The 17,247-nt window shown below is 37.4% G+C and overlaps 1 protein-coding gene across 8 annotated transcripts in view; it reads left to right on the forward strand.

Annotated features, from left to right (window-relative positions):
- Positions 1 to 17,247, forward strand: part of LOC101893717 (protein furry) — a 353,570-nt gene that overhangs the window by 45,251 nt on the left and 291,072 nt on the right. For 3 of the 8 annotated variants that reach the window (XM_059131614.1, XM_059131610.1, XM_059131616.1), the window contains exons 1-5: positions 1,804 to 1,913; positions 9,368 to 10,869; positions 10,934 to 11,071; positions 14,070 to 14,410; positions 14,475 to 14,613. In XM_059131614.1, coding sequence (XP_058987597.1) covers positions 1,832 to 1,913; positions 9,368 to 10,869; positions 10,934 to 11,071; positions 14,070 to 14,410; positions 14,475 to 14,613 — 2,202 coding nt within the window. In that variant the 5' untranslated portion in view covers positions 1,804 to 1,831. Of the gene's footprint in view, positions 1 to 1,784; positions 1,914 to 9,367; positions 10,870 to 10,933; positions 11,072 to 14,069; positions 14,411 to 14,474; positions 14,614 to 17,247 lie in introns of those variants that run through there. The other 5 variants (XM_059131613.1, XM_059131611.1, XM_059131612.1 and 2 more) reach the window with 3 other exon arrangements.

The following is a 17,247-nucleotide window of genomic DNA, read 5'->3' on the forward strand; positions in this document are numbered from 1 at the left end:
TAAACAAATTATACCAAATATAGTACTATTTAGTACTTGTCGTACTATTGTAGACCTACTCTATATGGCAAACCAACCACCAACAGGGACCCCAAAAAATTCCAGCTTTATCCGTTCACTCTAAACCAAACTATTCCAAGTTTAGTACCATTTAGTACAGTTCGCACACATTTCAAAACCCCCTTTCATATACCTAACTTACTTTCCAAACTTGATTTTCATGCCAAATTTAGTGCCATTCTTGAAAATTTTGTAACCTTAAGATTTGAGTTTCCAAATTTATTTGTTACATTTATCCTGCACTTATTCAGTGACATTCATTCCAAATTTCAGAATTCTGTTTGTCCATTCAAAGTATTCAAATTTTACGCACCCAAACTAACTAACCCTCGTGCAAAACTTCAGCCGTTTCGACTGTGCATTGATCTCAGTCTGTCAGTTATTTCACTACCCTCCACCTTGGAAATGAGGGTATTTTAACTTTGTCATTCTGTTTGTAACTTGCCTGAATATTCGTCATAGACCCCATAAAGTATATATATTCATAATCAGCAAATGTCCGTCTGTCCGAACAATTTATATTGTATCTAGGATGGTTGGTATTGAAAATGAGATATATAGATCTACGTTTTGGTATAGTCTCCATGTAAGGGTACCTCCCTATATTCGATATTTTGTTGATTTTTTCCATTTTTTTCACGAATTTGTCTAAAAATTGGTATTTGTGGGTCATAATGGGGTCTAATGTTTCACTTACCCTAAGATGGAGGGCAGTAAAAGTTCGGCCCGGCCGAACACAGGGTTTTTTCTCGTTTGTAACACCTCGAAATATACATTTTAGACCCCACAAAGTATATATATATTCTTGATCAGCATAAAATTCTATGTAGCGATGTCCGTCTGTGGAAATCACTCTAGCTTCCGAACGAATTGAAGTAGATTGATAATATGTTGCACAAATGTATATTATGTCTGCAGGATTCTTGGTATTGAAAATGGGCTATGTAGGTCCACGTTTGGGTATAGCCCCCATATAATGGTACCTCCCAAATTTCTGTTCTTTGATGATTTCACCGACATAATTCACCGGAATTCTTTCAAATTCGGTATTTGAAGTTCGTAAAGGATACTACAGCCTAAGACAGAAAATTGTCTCTGCAGGTCCACGTCTTCGTATAGCCCCCATATAACGGTACCTCTCGATATTCGGTATTTTGATGATTTTAGCGACATTATTCACCGGAATTGTTTCAAATTTGGTATTTGAAGTTCGTAATGGATATTACAGCCTAAGACAGAAAATTGTCTTCGTATAGCTCCCATATAACGGTACCTCCCGATATTCGGGGTTTTAATGATTTTAGCTACATTATTCACCGATTTTTTTTTAGTTTCGCATTTGAATATGACAAAATTTACCTATGTTGGTCCATGTCGTCGTATAGACCCTTATAAAACAGCTATATTTGGTATTTTTAAGATTTTAACAGAATTTTTGAAAGATTTTAAAATGGTGAGGGTAGTCAAAGTTCGTTTCGGCCGAACTTACAAATTGTTTACTTGTTTTAATTGTTTTTTATGTTCGAGTGGCTGGCACCTGTGAGCGTATAATTAACATAGGGCTTTATGTTAAGTATACACCATATTTTAAACCCTTTGAATGCTGTTTTTGGAGAGGATTGTTACTCTTTAAAAAAAAAAAACTTTTTGGAAGGAGCGTTTCCCTGCTATTTTCCAAAAATTAAATTATTTTACTAATTTTATAATTATTTTTAAAATTTTAGCAAACATGGATTTGTAAAATAACACACAAAAAAGAACAACAACTAATATGAATAACAATACCAAACCGAGTCGTTCATTTCATGAACTTTTGCAGATTTTTTCGAATGGAGTTGGTGGTGGGGATGGAGGTATTTCGAAACAATTCTATTTCATTTGAACTTCATTTAGGCTTGGGTGTTCGTCGTAACTTCGCCTCTGCGATAATGAAATTAAAAAAAGCTTTCAGTCCTCTTTTTACGAAATATACAGCGATGCACAAAAAAAAAAGTAAAATAAAATAAATAAATAATAAATAAATATATAAATAATTAAAGAAATAAAAATAAATAAAATGAAAATAAAAATATTTCCATAAACCTCCCCAAAAAATATCTATATTTTTGTTGATCGAATTCTCCTCAGACTTTTTTCGATTTTACGCCTGAAAGAAATATACAATTTCGTTTTAGGCGAATGGCGTCAAAAGAAGAAATATTCTATACAAAATGGCTGTACCAAAAATGCCTGGACCTATATTGATAAATTTTTGTAAAAAGTTTTTGTAGAATATTTTAACTCGCTACGAACCCGTTTAAAGGGAGTTTTCAACCTTCTCTTTAAAAAAGGACCAAAAAGATTACTTTGTTGACTCACTTGAGGGTTAAAATTTTCAACCAAAATATTCCTCGAGCTTTTATTTGCTATATTGCCGAAAACACTATACACCTGAAACGCACGAATTCTGAGGAATATAAATCCGAAATTTTCAAAAAGCGTACCCCCTCTATTTAGTTTACTTTGCGATGTAAACTTTCAAAACTCCAATACACGCGTCTTCTTTTTATACCCTCCACCATAGTATGGAGGGTATAGTAAGTTTATCATTCTGTTTGTAACACCTCGAAATATACATTTTAGATCCCACAAAGTATAACGTCCGTCCATCTGTCCGTCTGTGGAAATCACTTTAGCTTCCGAACGAAATGAAGAAACTTGATAAGAATTTACTCAAATGTGTATTATGTCTGCAGGACTTTTGGTATTGAAAATGAGCCATATAGGTCCACATCTTCGTATAGCCTCCATATAATGGTACCTCCCGATATGCGGTGTTTTGATGATTTTAGCGACATTATTTGCCGGAATTGTTTCAAAATTGGTATTTGAAGTTCGTAATGGATACTACAGCCTATGGCAGAAAATTGTCTGTGCAGGTCCACGTCTACGTATAGACCCCATATAACGGTACCCCCTGATATTCGGTATTTTGATGATTTTAGCGACATTATTTACCAGAATTGTTTCAAATTGTGTCTTTAAAGTTCGTAATGGATACTACAGCCTATGTCAGAAAATTTTCTGTGCAGACTTATGACAAAAGTGGCGTATGCAGGTCCACGTCGTCGTATAGCCCCTAATATACGGCTACATTCGGTATTTTTAAGATTTTAACAGAATTTTTAATGGATTTTAATTTTTTGAAAATTGCAAAATTTGTACCAAATGGTGGACGGTATTCAAAGTTCGGCCCGGCCGAACTTACAGCTTTTTTACGTGTTTTAGCTCAACTTTCAAAATCTGCTGGATTTCCCCCGTAATTATTTTTGGTGTTGCAAAGTGTAATTAGTATTTTGTATTTGATATTCAGCGGATTCTGAGTACTTTTAATCCGAAAATGTCCAAAAGTATGGAAGAGGGGAAAATAGCCCCTCTATTTAGATTACTTTGCGATTTAAACATTCAAAACGCCGTTTTTAGCTCTACTTTAATAATCTGCTGGATTTTCCCTGTATTTATTTTTTGCGTTGCACAGTGTAATTAATATTTAATTTTTGTACCCTAAACACTATGTGTTTGGGGTATTATAATTTTGATTGGGCCAGAAATTATGTAACACCTCGAAATATTGATCCTCGACATAGGAAACTAAATATGGGTCTTCCTATCTCACCGTGCTGATTCGATTTAGCTATGTATGTCCGTCTGTTCATTTTAATTTGTAAGGACGCTACAGGTCGCAATTATATATGAAATGAAAAATGAAAATGGAGGGGGAGTTAGTGTCAGAATAGAAGCCTATTGTTTTTGGAGATGTTCGCCAAATATTTAGGGGTTAAATGGACCAAAAACAGAAAAAATTTCCTGACTTTGCAGCTGCTCTACAGGTTACAATTGTAGAACAATCGCCACGGAATTAGAGCTTGGGGCTGTGACAATATTTAGCGGGTAAAATAAACTATAATTTTTATGTAAAAAAATACGGAAATTTCCACTAAACCGCGAATATTTTTTCCACCGGCCAAATCACAAATGCATTAAAAAGTCACTTCTGACCATTAAAGTGATGCTGATAGCCAAGATATGGGATATGTCGCAAAATAGGTACAATATATATGTAATAGAAATAGATTTCAGGTATTCCGCTTATAAGTGAAGAACCGCTGAACCGATTTTCACAAATTTGGAATGGTACTTTGCCAGAAAAGAATAAAATCTAAGAACATTTTACCTGGGGTAGGGTTAGGGTCAGAACTATAGCCTATTGTTTTTGAAGATGTACATTTAGGGGTTCAAATGGACAAAAGAGAAATTAAAATTTTTCGGTGAAAAAACTAAGCTAATTTCAAAAACGGATTTGGGAAATAAGAGGGCTTCCAACATATTGTAGGGTATCACATGGACGGCCCGAACGACTATAGCCTTTGCTTACTTGTTAGTATTTTATATTTAGTACTGCCAAATAATAGGTAATTTTAAAGCCTCTGCCAAATCCTTTTCCAAATTTTCTTAGGCCCACTTTGTGAATTTTGTGATATTATGAATGTTTATGTCAGTTCTAGAAACAAACTTGGCCTTAGCAAAAAGTTAGGTCGGACTAAATATTGGTACAACTCTCCTGTGATGTCAAAAAAAATCTGCTAGTTCTAACATTTTTCTAAATTTTTCATCACGATAAAAAAAATTCTTTTAGCTTCTCACCTTAGCTGTCGTCCCCAAGGCAAAAATCCACATGGTATCGTCGAAACCAAAATAGCCTCTACGGGTTTATTTTTTTCTTGTCTCGTCATGTACATCACGGAAAAAGAGTCGACTGGAAGTTATTTTGCTCCGTATTTGTACTGCCAAAGTGGTGTTATCTTTGTAATTTGTTCAATTTTTGTGTTATTATCGCTAAACTATTGTTGATATCGTCTTGGCAATTGTTGTTGTTTACATTCACATTCATCGGAAAATGTTTATTTCGGAATATTTTATTGCTCTCTATGTAATGTTGTTCATCATTGTCAAATCATTCGATCAATGTCAAAACGCACCACACACACTCGAACATGCGAGGCTTATCATATCTTTCATAATCAAGATATATGTGAACGTAATTGTATTTTTTTCTTTATACGCATTTGTATCTAAATATAGGGATTTATGTTTTTTTTTTTTGTTGTCAACTCATTATAGTTTTAGAATATCTGACAATGTTTTTTGACTTTGGAAACAATATGCTCATAAGAGACACATTTTATTTGAGATTATTTCTTGGACATGGATCTTCAAAGATAATATTTCAAAATTAAGTTTTGAAACCTTAAAAGACTACAGTGGAGGAAGAAAGTCATTGGCTGCGTCAAAAGATATTGTCTTTATATCTTGTATTTATGTTCGTCTTGTCGGATTCCATACAGATATGAAATGAACAATTCGCTGACACACTTCAAGTATGATAATACTTCAATATTTGTCAACTCGAGAGTTGCCATCACTTGGGAGACTCCCAAAACAATAAGTTTTGTAACGATAATAACCAAAATTTTGGTAAAAATGGTTTGAAAAACGAAAAAAACTTACATCCGTGTAAAATTTGCAGTTATTTGCAAATTATTACAACATTTTAAATCCTGTAACATGAGATTGTCATTTCGTTAATAATACCTTAAAGTACTCTTCAGAGGCCTCATAATGTATAGTCATTTTATAAATGGACGTCTTTTGAAATCTAGATGGATTTATTTAATATGAAGCTTCGATATTTTTCTCAACAATTTGTATTGTCTTCAATAATAGGTATTGACAATGGTGCCTCCTAATTTTCGGTATTCTGAACGTTGCAGAGAATCGGATATTTTCCATTCTCACGGAAAAATATCAATAAAAGTTCACAATTTGATATTGGCTCCATTCAATGGAACCTACCGATTTTTATTATTTTTGATGATTCAGATACATTTTCCAATCAATATTAGCTGTAATTTGGTGAATGGGATTCTCAAACGATACAGTCTAGCAATGCCGAATATTTCCAATGTTGATAGACTATTTGGTATAGATCCCCATATAAGGCAACATCTTGAGTTTCGGTATTTTGAAGATTTTAGCATCAATTAATAACTGAATTGGAATTCATTTCACACTTTTAGTTCTTATTCGATAAAAATGCAGAAAAACGTTTCAATATTCGTCCATGTTTTGGAATTTGTAATTTTTGAAATCGTAATGAGTAGAATACATCTCTTCGAAATATTTTAATTATACAGGGTGAGCTAAAGAACTGCAAAAGAGTCAAACGCCATAATTTTTACTTTTTTTCTTCAATTTTATTGAATGAAAGCAAAAAATGTCGGAAATACCATCAAATTTTAGAATAAGTTTAGATTTGTTCGAATTGGTCACATTTGGCACGAATTATGGCCTTCAAACTTCGGATGACCTTTTTGGTAAGTAAACACGATCATTTTGTGTGTTTACAAACTGTTGGACAACGAATGTTTTCCCATAGGACGAGACCAAATTCGGCAGTTCACCACTTTCGGCCAAGCGAAGCAACTCTTTAGCTCTTTTGAGTCTATTTTTCTGTTGCGGTGTAAGTTTTTGCACTTTTAGGAATTTCAATGGCTTTACCCCGAGCTCATTTTTCAATATTTGTCGAATGGAATATTGCGATATGTTCAGCTCACGAGCCATTTTTCGGCCACTGCAACGCGAGTTTCTATCAAGTCCACTTCCTTGACGTCGGGCTATGCTACCAGTATCACGGTAACGAGCGTTGGTACGAGACACAAAAGATTTATTCACATTTAAATGCTGGAGTGCTCTAACGATAGCCAGTCTGAACTTGGTTGCAGTTTTTCATCTCACCCTGTATATTTCTTACAAAATGCGAAATAAGTATCAAATTCTCTTTAAATTTCACACATTCCACTATTTTTATTAACACAACACCTAGCGCAAAGATGGGAAATATTGATCTACTCCTTCTGGCACCTCCCACAAAACAAGGTCACCATTTTGAATAACCAAATCGATCATAAAATTCGAAATAAGCATCCGATTCTCTTTAAATTTCTCGAATACCAATATATCCTTTAACCCGAGATCTGCTGTGAAAATGATAGATATTGGACCAACTTTTCTGGTGCCTCCCCAAATTTCTCACAACTTGTGAAACAAGTCAGCTGTTTCTCTCTACTAGAGATTTGATGTAAATATGGAATTTATAGGCCTTCTTGTTCTCCTTCTGATAATTTCCCTCACAACAGGTTAAAACTTTATTATTCGCATTAAAATTGGAAATAAATTCTCGATTTTCTTTAAATTTTGGTCATCCCAATTTTTTCAGTATTAGATGAAGCGGAATACTTCGGTCCACTATATCTGCAACCTCACGCACATTTCAAAGTAAGGACGTGGTCGATATAGTTCAAATCTGGCAGGTTGTAATATTTTTTTCAGACGTAAGTCGCATACGAAAATGACAATATTGACCACCTTCCCCTATGTGGGGGAGGTAGCAGAAGAAATGGTCCGATTTTTACCATCTTTATAACAGATATCGCGTTGATGGAAATATTAAGATTACAAAGTCTGAGTGGAATCGGAAGATGATTTCTTGTTTTATAAGCTTCGTGGAGATTCCAAATTTTTACCCTTTGTGGGAGATGTACTAGAAGGAGTGGACCGATGTAGTTCATCTTCACACCAGTCCTTGGGTTAATATTATATTGTGATCTGTGGAATTTGAAGAGAACCGGATGCTTATTTCGGATTTTTTGTTCGTTGTTGTTATACAAAACGTTTACGCCTTGTGGGGGAAAGAGAAATGGTCTGATCTCTACCATCATTATAACAGTGTCGATGGAAATATTGGGATGTGCCAAGTCTAATTGGAATCGGATGTTAATTTCGCGTTTTATGAGCTTCATGAATATTCAAAATGTTGACCCTTTGTGGGGGAGGTTCCAGAAGGAGTGGACCAATATAGTTCATCTTCACACCAGACCATGGGTTAATAAAAATATTGTGGTGTGTGTAATGGTCCGATTTCTATTATCTTCATAACAGATATTGTTTGATGAAAATATTGAGATTTGTCTATTCAGAAAGAAATCGGATGTTAATTTCGTGTTTTATTACCCTTTGTGTGGGAGGTACCAGAAGGAGTGGATCGACATAGTTCATCCTCACACCAGACCATGGGTTAATAAGAATATTGTGATATGTCTAATTAGAAGACAATCGGATGCTTATTTCACATTTTATAAGCATTATAATTACTCAAAATTTTGACCCTTTTTGGGGGAGGTACTTGATGGAGTGGATCGATATTGGCCATTTTCTTACCTGACTTAGCACTGACGCAAATGTTTGGATTTGCAAAGATGGAGCAAAATCGGATTATCGTTTCCCTTTCTATGCGGTAAAATATCTTTTTTTTTGTTGAAAATTTCGACCAATTAGAACCGATGTTGCCCATCTTCAAACGTTGTCTAAGTTCGATAATAATATTACGATATACTAAGTTTGGACCAAATCGGATACTTCCTTCGAAAGTTATCGTGCGCACCAGCCAGCCAGACAGACAGAGGGGCGGACGGACAACGCCAGATCGACTCCAAATGTCCTGAAACGGATTTGGTCGAAAGAAACATAGGGTCTGAACCCCTTATTTTAATGACGTTTTGGCAGTATCACTTAATATATACCCTCTGTTGCCATATGGCTGAGGGTACAATAATATTTCAATTAAATACCTGGTGGCTTTTGTGTCTTTGGCTTTTAATTCACATCATCAGAATGCTATTAGACACAATTCAGAATTTTGAAATTAAACCCTTCCCATTTTAGTTTTCATTTCATACCATTGCTATTTTTGCATTGAAATTTTCATCCAAATATTACATTTCAGTCATCTTGACTCCAATCGGCATCAGAAGCTATTCATCTCATTCAGAGTTTGCAACACATTTTTACTGGCCAAGTGTCATCACCCACCATCACCATTATCATCGCAATGTTTCAGAATATCAGTAAAAAGATGATTTCTGATCATCGTCAATGTGTTGTTTATAGCTTGTGGGTCATTGGAACAAATTGGTAAAGTGAAACCTCCCATTTGTGTGCGCACACCTTTCTTTCCATATAAAGACAATATCTGATGCACCATAATTGCCAAATCCTTTTTAAAAAGTTGCCGTCGACAAGTGTACTAAAGTATTGTGTTCCCTATGCGAGGTTTCACTGTCCCTATGTAGATTTTCTATACGTGACATTCGTTTTTTTTCTTTTTTACTAATTTCCTCACTAACACATTTCTTTGTTCATTGCTTTCCAGGTTTAAATGCAAACCAAAATGAAAATTTGACTACCACAACGACTTTGGGTAGTCCAACAACCACAAATGCTCCAGAATCTCCCACATCATCATCAACAGCAAATGCTGCCAGTCCTATTGTAGGAAGTGGATGTGGTGGCGGTGGAGGCGGGAGTGGAGGAGCTGCTGCTGGCTATGAAGATACACAATCAGTTAGTACCACAACAACCACCTTGCCACCCGACAACAATGAAGTGTGCGTAACACCACCGCAACGTCATTCGCTCAACTCCAATGATTATCAAACATCGACACCAAAGTCGTCCTCGGCACGTAGTTCGGCAGCAGCAACCAATTCTGGTGGTGCGGCGGCAGCCTCCACATCGCCCATACACCACGGCGCCAGCGTGGGCGATACTGTAAATAACAATGCAAATATTTTGACAAATGAGGAAAGTCCTTTGCCACAGACATTCAATAACGTGGAGTGTAGTACCTTTAATGAGTCACAATTGATGGCAACTGGCGTGGGAAATGTGCTCGAAAATATCACAGCAGCACCAGCCTCCGGAAATATTGCCAACAATAATGCAATTATCAATTCTGGCCTGGCCTGTGGTCCAGCAAATATGACCCCCACACAAAATCAACAAATCCTCAATAATTATCCTGGCATAGCCAATAGCCAAAATGGCTCAAATCGTAATTACAATCCCATTCTTATACCCCAACGTCAGTCCCTATTGCCCTGGGGCAGCCATTCAAGATCTTCAATAATCAATATTATGCCCTATAACACCCCAACCTGTTCCACCGCTCAAATGGAAAACAGCACGGAGGGCAACTTCTTAAGGCCAGGGGAAATTGTTATGCGTAACCTCTTTTCCGATTTCACCCAGCAGGCCGAGAAGAAAATCGAGTTGGTTATGCTGGAAAGTGCCGATAAACCCTTGTCCAAACTACTGCAACGCGGCGAAGATCAACAATTCGATCAGCTACTCTCCGCCCTGGGTAATGTGGCCGAACATTGTTTACCTTCGCTGCTGCACACCCTGTTGGCCTGGCACCGGCGCCAGCTATCCGATGCAGAAATTAAAAACGATCTCAAGCGCATGGAAAAATCTGTAAATGCCAATAAAACGCTGAACTCACAGGAATTGGATTTTCAGCTGCAACGTCGTGAGGCGGCGGTGGAGTTCATTTTCTGCTTGGCCCTCATTGAAATTCTCAAACAACTTTCCTTCCATCCCGGCCATGAGGACTTGGTGCGTAGCATTGAAAATCTGGCCTTTAAACATTTCAAATACAAGGAAGGTCTCCAGAATAATCCCAATGCCCATAACATCCACATGATTGCCGATTTGTATGCCGAGGTAATTGGAGTATTGGCCCAGTCACGTTTCAGTTCGGTGCGTAAACGTTTTATGTCTGAACTAAAAGAACTGCGCACCAAAGAGCCATCTCCTCATACCACCCAGAGTATTATAAGTTTGTTGATGGGCATGAAATTCTTTAGAGTTAAGGTAAGGTCATCAATTTGAATTTTAGAGATGATTAATTAAAACGCTTATGTCCTTTCATTTCCAGATGGTACCCATTGAAGAATTCGAAGCTTCATTTCAATTTATGCACGAATGTGGTCAGTATTTTTTGGAATTAAAAGATAAGGATATTAAGCATGCTTTGGCTGGGTTGTTCGTGGAGATCCTTGTTCCTGTTGCAGCGGTAAGTATAGGAAGCAAATATAGAATAAAGTAGTTAGGTGTTGTATCGAGAAAGGAAGAAATATCTGCTATTGTTTTCCATCCAACTGCCTGAAGAGAAATCCTATGTCACTGTTTAAGTCGCCAATCTCGATATCAAATTGCTCTTTAGTCACTTAAATATTTCATATCTAACCTAAACGATCCTACGGCAATTTGATGAGTTCTATTAGAGTTGTGGCAACCATAACTGGTTTTAATATTGAATTTTGAGCCAAAAAATCTGCAAAAGAATGGAACTAAAAGTTAAATTAAGTTCACCAAAACAAACTTGGATTATTTAGGCATTAATAGCTGTAAACGGCCGATTAATTGCTGTGAACCGCGTTATTTGTATAATATAAGCCCATTGTTGGCAGGCAATAACAGCCTGGTACTCAGGGAATTTAATGCCCACCATAAGTTGTGGCATTCCGACCAGAGGGGATCAGAACTGGCAGAGCAGATTGATTGCTGCATATTATGCACGCTCGTTATATACCTGCTGGTCGAATACACGAGAAAAGACCAAATTTCCCAGCAGAGGCGGTGGGATTAGCAAATGAGCGTGATGATCTCCATCGTTCCATCCCTACTGATCCTGGAATCAGTGATTTGACAGTGGAAGTCAACCGGTTGGTACAGGAGCATAAGAGGAAAAAGTGGCTAGAACATCTGAAGTGTTGCAACATTGGAACCGATATGAGTAAGCTGTGTGTAATGGTTAAATCGCTCTCAAATCCTGGAAAAAAATGATGATAGGACCTCAGTCACTTTTATCGACGTAGCGGTGACTGATCCGAAGAGGTGAGTCGATATTTTAACCGACAATTGGAATTGTGCTCCCCGAGAGCGACAGGGCGAATCGAAGAGTGCTACGTCGTATTAGATCTCTTTACGCCAAAGAGGAATCTCAGTTTACGATAGGTTATGTTGCAAATGTCATCCGGAACGCTAAGTCATCAGCGTTGGGCCCAGACAGAATCTCAATGGTAATGATGAAATAGCTGAATACGCCGGGGATTTGAGTACCTGACGAAAATTCTCAACCTATCGCTAGCCACCCACATAGTTCCCGAAGCCTGGAAAATTGGTCAGGTGGTCCCGCTACTGAAGCCAAATAAGAATGCCAGCAAAGGCGAATCGTACAGGTCGATTTCGCTGTTGTCTAAGACTTTTGAGGCTTTACTCCACCCCGGCACATATGACTAGAGGATTGAACCAGAACAAGTCGTGTTATAGCCCTTGGTAGTCCTTGACATATCAAAGGCATTTTATACCGTCAACAACGCCATACTGTTTGAGGAAGTAAGTAGAGAGAACTACCCTCTGGCCAAGTTGGAAAAGTTAGATAATCAAATATAAGTGTACGTGGAATTCCGAAATAAGAAGTCCAAACCCCGTAGCGGGAAACAGGGAGTTCCCCATTGTCGGGTGATATCTCGGGAACTGTTAGCAACCCCCATATGGTATAGAAATCGTAACGTATGCAGATGATTGTACCATCAAGCATTGGTCCCCGGTGTTGATGGCATATGCGTAATGTTGAACACATATCTCGCGGAACTTGACGCCTACTTCCACGTGAGGAAAATATCCGGCATTAAATCAACGGCCACACTCCTTATCACATTGTCTGTGATGTGAGAACAGATCTGAATGTGCAGGTCGAGGGGAATACAATTTCGACCACGAACTATCCAAGATTTTAGGGGTCACTTTCGACAGCATGTCCAAGTCATCTGAGCGAGGCACAGCTATCTGCGATAAATGAAAAATATGAAGAAGATCCTCGCTAGCCGGCAACATTTGGTAACGTGATAGGTAGAAGATCACTGGCTACAGTCCGTTAAAGCAAAATACAAACATCTATATGTACTACTGCAACAACAACAACAATCCAGACCTGCCAGAATGCTGCCCTGAGAACTGAGATAACATGAGAAGGTGAAGGTCCTTTTCGTACGTCAGCATAACCATATGCTTTTGTTGCCATACCTGCCTGGGTGTTATAGTGGGAGTCATTCATTAAAACTCCCCCACCGCGGCCAGGTGCCAGGAAGGATATACATGAACTACAGAGGGAGGAACAACACTATATAGGTAAGGGTACATAAGCAGCTTGACATTATATTAATGTCAAATTATAAGGAAAAACCATGGCAGGATTCGAGGGCGGCTCTGACATTCCTTTATGATATATTACAAAGTACGTCATGTAAAAACTTCAAACTGCTTATGTACCATCACCTTAGAGGGAACCTCTAGATCAAAAATCCTGTCAGGCAAGTCGGGGTGTTATTCATACTGATAAAGTCACAGATGCCACCAACTCCTAATCGACTGCCTAAACAATCCAGGGAGTTTTAGCCCAATTATTTTCAGGTTGGTGCAGTCGTCTGAACTCTTACTGGGCACAATTTGAAGAAGATGTGCGTAACGTCTATATCCTGGCCGCTTAAATTCCATAAGCAAATACGTATCTAACGACTTTTAATGACCAAAGTCTTCAGTTGTTAGATTGTTTGTGCTTAAGATAACTGTCGATGTTCAGAAAGGACAAAGGATCTGAGGAGACTTGTATTCGAAATTAGACCTACGTGATGTTGGTTAGAAAATGCATAAAAGAAAATACTAGAATTTTTTAAAGATAGAAAATATATCTGCCACCCGACAATTTATATTGTTGGGTTTAGGGTTTTGAGAGTTAAGTTAAATTGCGATCAAGTCGATTCTTTACAATACAACGTATTGTCCTTTTCCATGACTACTCTTAGATGTCGAGTCGATCTCCTCGGTTTCCATTAGATTGGGTCGCATGGTAGGCCTGATTGGTCTCGGAGTGCGTACACAACACTGTACATTTAGGTCGCTTCTATCCGGTTTTTTTTTAAATTAAAAAAAAAAAACAAAGCCAACAATATTTTTGTAATTTAAAAGAATAACTAAACAATTGTCTTTTAAATTCTATTTTCTTTCAGGCTGTCAAAAATGAAGTCAATGTTCCTTGTGTGAAAAATTTCGTCGAGCTATTGTATACGCAAACTCTGGATGCTTCGACCAAGTCTAAACATCGTCTTGCCCTTTTCCCGCTGGTAACTTGCCTGCTATGTGTGTCGCAAAAAACATTCTTTCTAACCAATTGGCATTATTTTCTGGCGATGTGTTTGAGTAATTTGAAAAATCGTGATGCCAAAATGAGTCGAGTGGCATTGGAATCGTTATATCGTCTCTTGTGGGTTTATATGATACGTATCAAGTGTGAATCGAATTCGGCAACGCATTCACGCCTGCAAAGCATTGTGAATTCTTTGTTTCCCAAGTAAGTTGATGCAGCTATTTTGAAAATTATCTCACTAATTGTGCATTCTTCATCACTTTTTCAGAGGCTCAAAAGGTGTTGTGCCACGTGATACTCCATTGAATATTTTCGTGAAAATTATACAATTTATTGCTCAAGAACGTTTGGATTTTGCCATGCGTGAAATTGTCTATGATTTGTTGTGTGTGGGCAGGCCAATTAAGGTAAGTGAGGTGGGAAATATGTTATGCCTTAAGTAAATTATGTGATGCAATTGTGGATTTATATTCGATTACTTAAAATGTTAATAAAGGGGCCCTGCATTCCATTAATTTCCTGTAAAGCAAAGTCATGCCCTTCCGTATAGTAAATATGATATTTTAAATTCTGATTAAGATAGGTGATCCGCTGTTTCGTAGTCTTTTGAATGTCTGCAGAACGCCATTAATAAAATTAATATAAAAAATTGGAGAAAGATTTAAAAACCTGAAATTTTGTTTTCGCACTTAATTAAGCAATAATTAGAATTTCGGTCTGATACAATATCAGAGTATCTTCCTTTTCAGCTAAATTATGGTGGTATATTAAGAAAATAGATAAGAAGTATATCGACGTTTACATACTTAAGAAACCCAAAGAAAAGAAATCCATTTTCATGACTTTAAATTTTCGGTTTAAGATTGGTTGATCCTTACCGTTTCGCAATACTACTGATCCCAAAAGGGGGATTTTTGGTCCTTTTTTCAAAAATTATTAAAAACTCCCCTTAAACGGAATAGTAACATGTTAGGATATTCAACGAAATTATTTGTTATAAAATTCTACTACAAGTCTTAGGATATATTAAAACTCTGAAACTTATTTCAATTCTTGGATGGAGTTAGGTTATGCCTATCAACGGAAGCTAAGTACATCGGTATCATCCTTGACAAAAAAAAAAAAAAAAAAAAACTGAATTGGAAAAGGAATATCGAAGGGCGAGCGAAGAGAGGCTAAATCGTACACTACTCTTGCAGAAACTCAACTCAAGCTGGGGACTTAAGCCACATATCAATAGTTCGTCCTATTCCAACTTATGGAGGGCTAGTATGGTGGCAATCTTTGTGTAAAACTTCCTTCATCAAAAGCAAAGAGTACCATCGTTACTAATTAGTGTTTTCGTAGGGGAACAGGCTGCCATATGTGCCCTGTGGCCCAATGAACTAGGTCAATGGCGGAGTCAGTTCTTTGGACACGCTGTTATTCTTAAATATGTGGAGAGTGATTTTATATCACCTAGGAAAAGTTTCGAATCAATAGACATCCATATACGTAACAGGAATACCTGGACCCGGAACACTCCACATTTTAACCATATATACCGATTATTTGAAGATGGAAAGTGGAACGGAGGCTGGGGTCTTTCGCGAATGCTTGAATATCCGGAGATTAAACACCGACTGCAGCTTTTTTCAGGCTGAAATCTTTGCTATGAGGAACGTCATGGAGCTGCAGAAAAAAAGAATCAAAGAGTTGAGTAGACCGCTAACTATATATGTCGATGGTCAGGTGGCCTTGAAGGCTTTTAATTCCTTTACAATCAAATCTATGACTGTTCTGGAATGCTCTGGAAAAGTTCTGAAAGTCTGGCAATGAATCAACATATGAATTTGCCAGACGCGGATCTGAGTCAGTAGATTAAGAGATCGACAGTTCAGTGAAGCCATCCTTATGCCACTTCTCCCAAGTATTACACAAGCACTACCTTGGGAGATTCCATCAGAACTGGCTGATTGGAAGGGAATGTAATGTCTCCAAGAAAATATGGCCAGTGATCTCCGAGCGGAGATCAATGTCTCATTGGCGAAATCTGACCTAAAGCTTATGGTGGGTCAAACTACGGGTCACTGTAACATAAGGGCCAAATACTGCAGACTCTGTCAGGACGAGGAGGAATCCGAGACGGTAGAGTACTTACTCTACCATTGTCCAACTCTCTTTGGAGTCAGACAGAGGCCAATTGATATGCAAATTCTGCCTGAACTGAACCAGCAGCTATGCTTCAGTTAGGCAGAAGACTAAGATTTCTAAAGACAACACGTTGATCACAACGTAGATATACAGTCATAAATTGCTTCTTCCTATCTTTTAACTCCTTCTCTATTTTCTTACTTCTCCTTCTTTCCTTTCTCAAATAATGCTTCTTCAAGTAGGATGAACACAATCAACCAGCATGTCACCTAATGGAGTGGTTGTTCAAACAGGCATGCATGCTTTAATCTAACCTAACCTACTTTAACTCAACATCATATTTATACCCTACAACACTACAAAGACATAGAAGTGTAAAGATAGGACAAGACAGAGTCAAAACATGGCAACCCTGTGAAAATACCTCTGTTGTTACGATATCATAACTACATAGTCAGCAATGTTAACTGATTTAAACCGCTAAAGCAATATGCAAATTTTTGGAAAGGACTATGGAATAAAATTTCGAAACAAAAATTTTGGATTTTTCAAATTTTTATTGGTTATTTGTTTCTGTAACTGTGGTTTTTATATTAACATGTCTCTGCCATGAGCTGTTACTCTATGTATTGTAGACACAAACCATTTGCTCAAAATGCATTTTGTCTAGTCTTTACCATTTTAGGTCTTTGAACACTATGTGTTGGGGGTATTATAAGTTTGATTGGGCCAAAAATTATGTAACACCACGAAATATTGGTTTCCCACATAGGAAAGTATATATGGATCATCCTAGCTCGCCGAGCTGAGTCGATCTAGCTATGTATGTCCGTCCGTCCGTCTTCGAAATTTGGAATGGAGGTCGGGGTTGGGCCAGAATAGAACCCTATTTCTTTTTGAGATGATCG

This window comes from Musca domestica, unplaced genomic scaffold (genome assembly GCF_030504385.1).
Source record: "Musca domestica strain aabys unplaced genomic scaffold, Musca_domestica.polishedcontigs.V.1.1 9, whole genome shotgun sequence".
NCBI lineage: Eukaryota > Metazoa > Arthropoda > Insecta > Diptera > Muscidae > Musca > Musca domestica.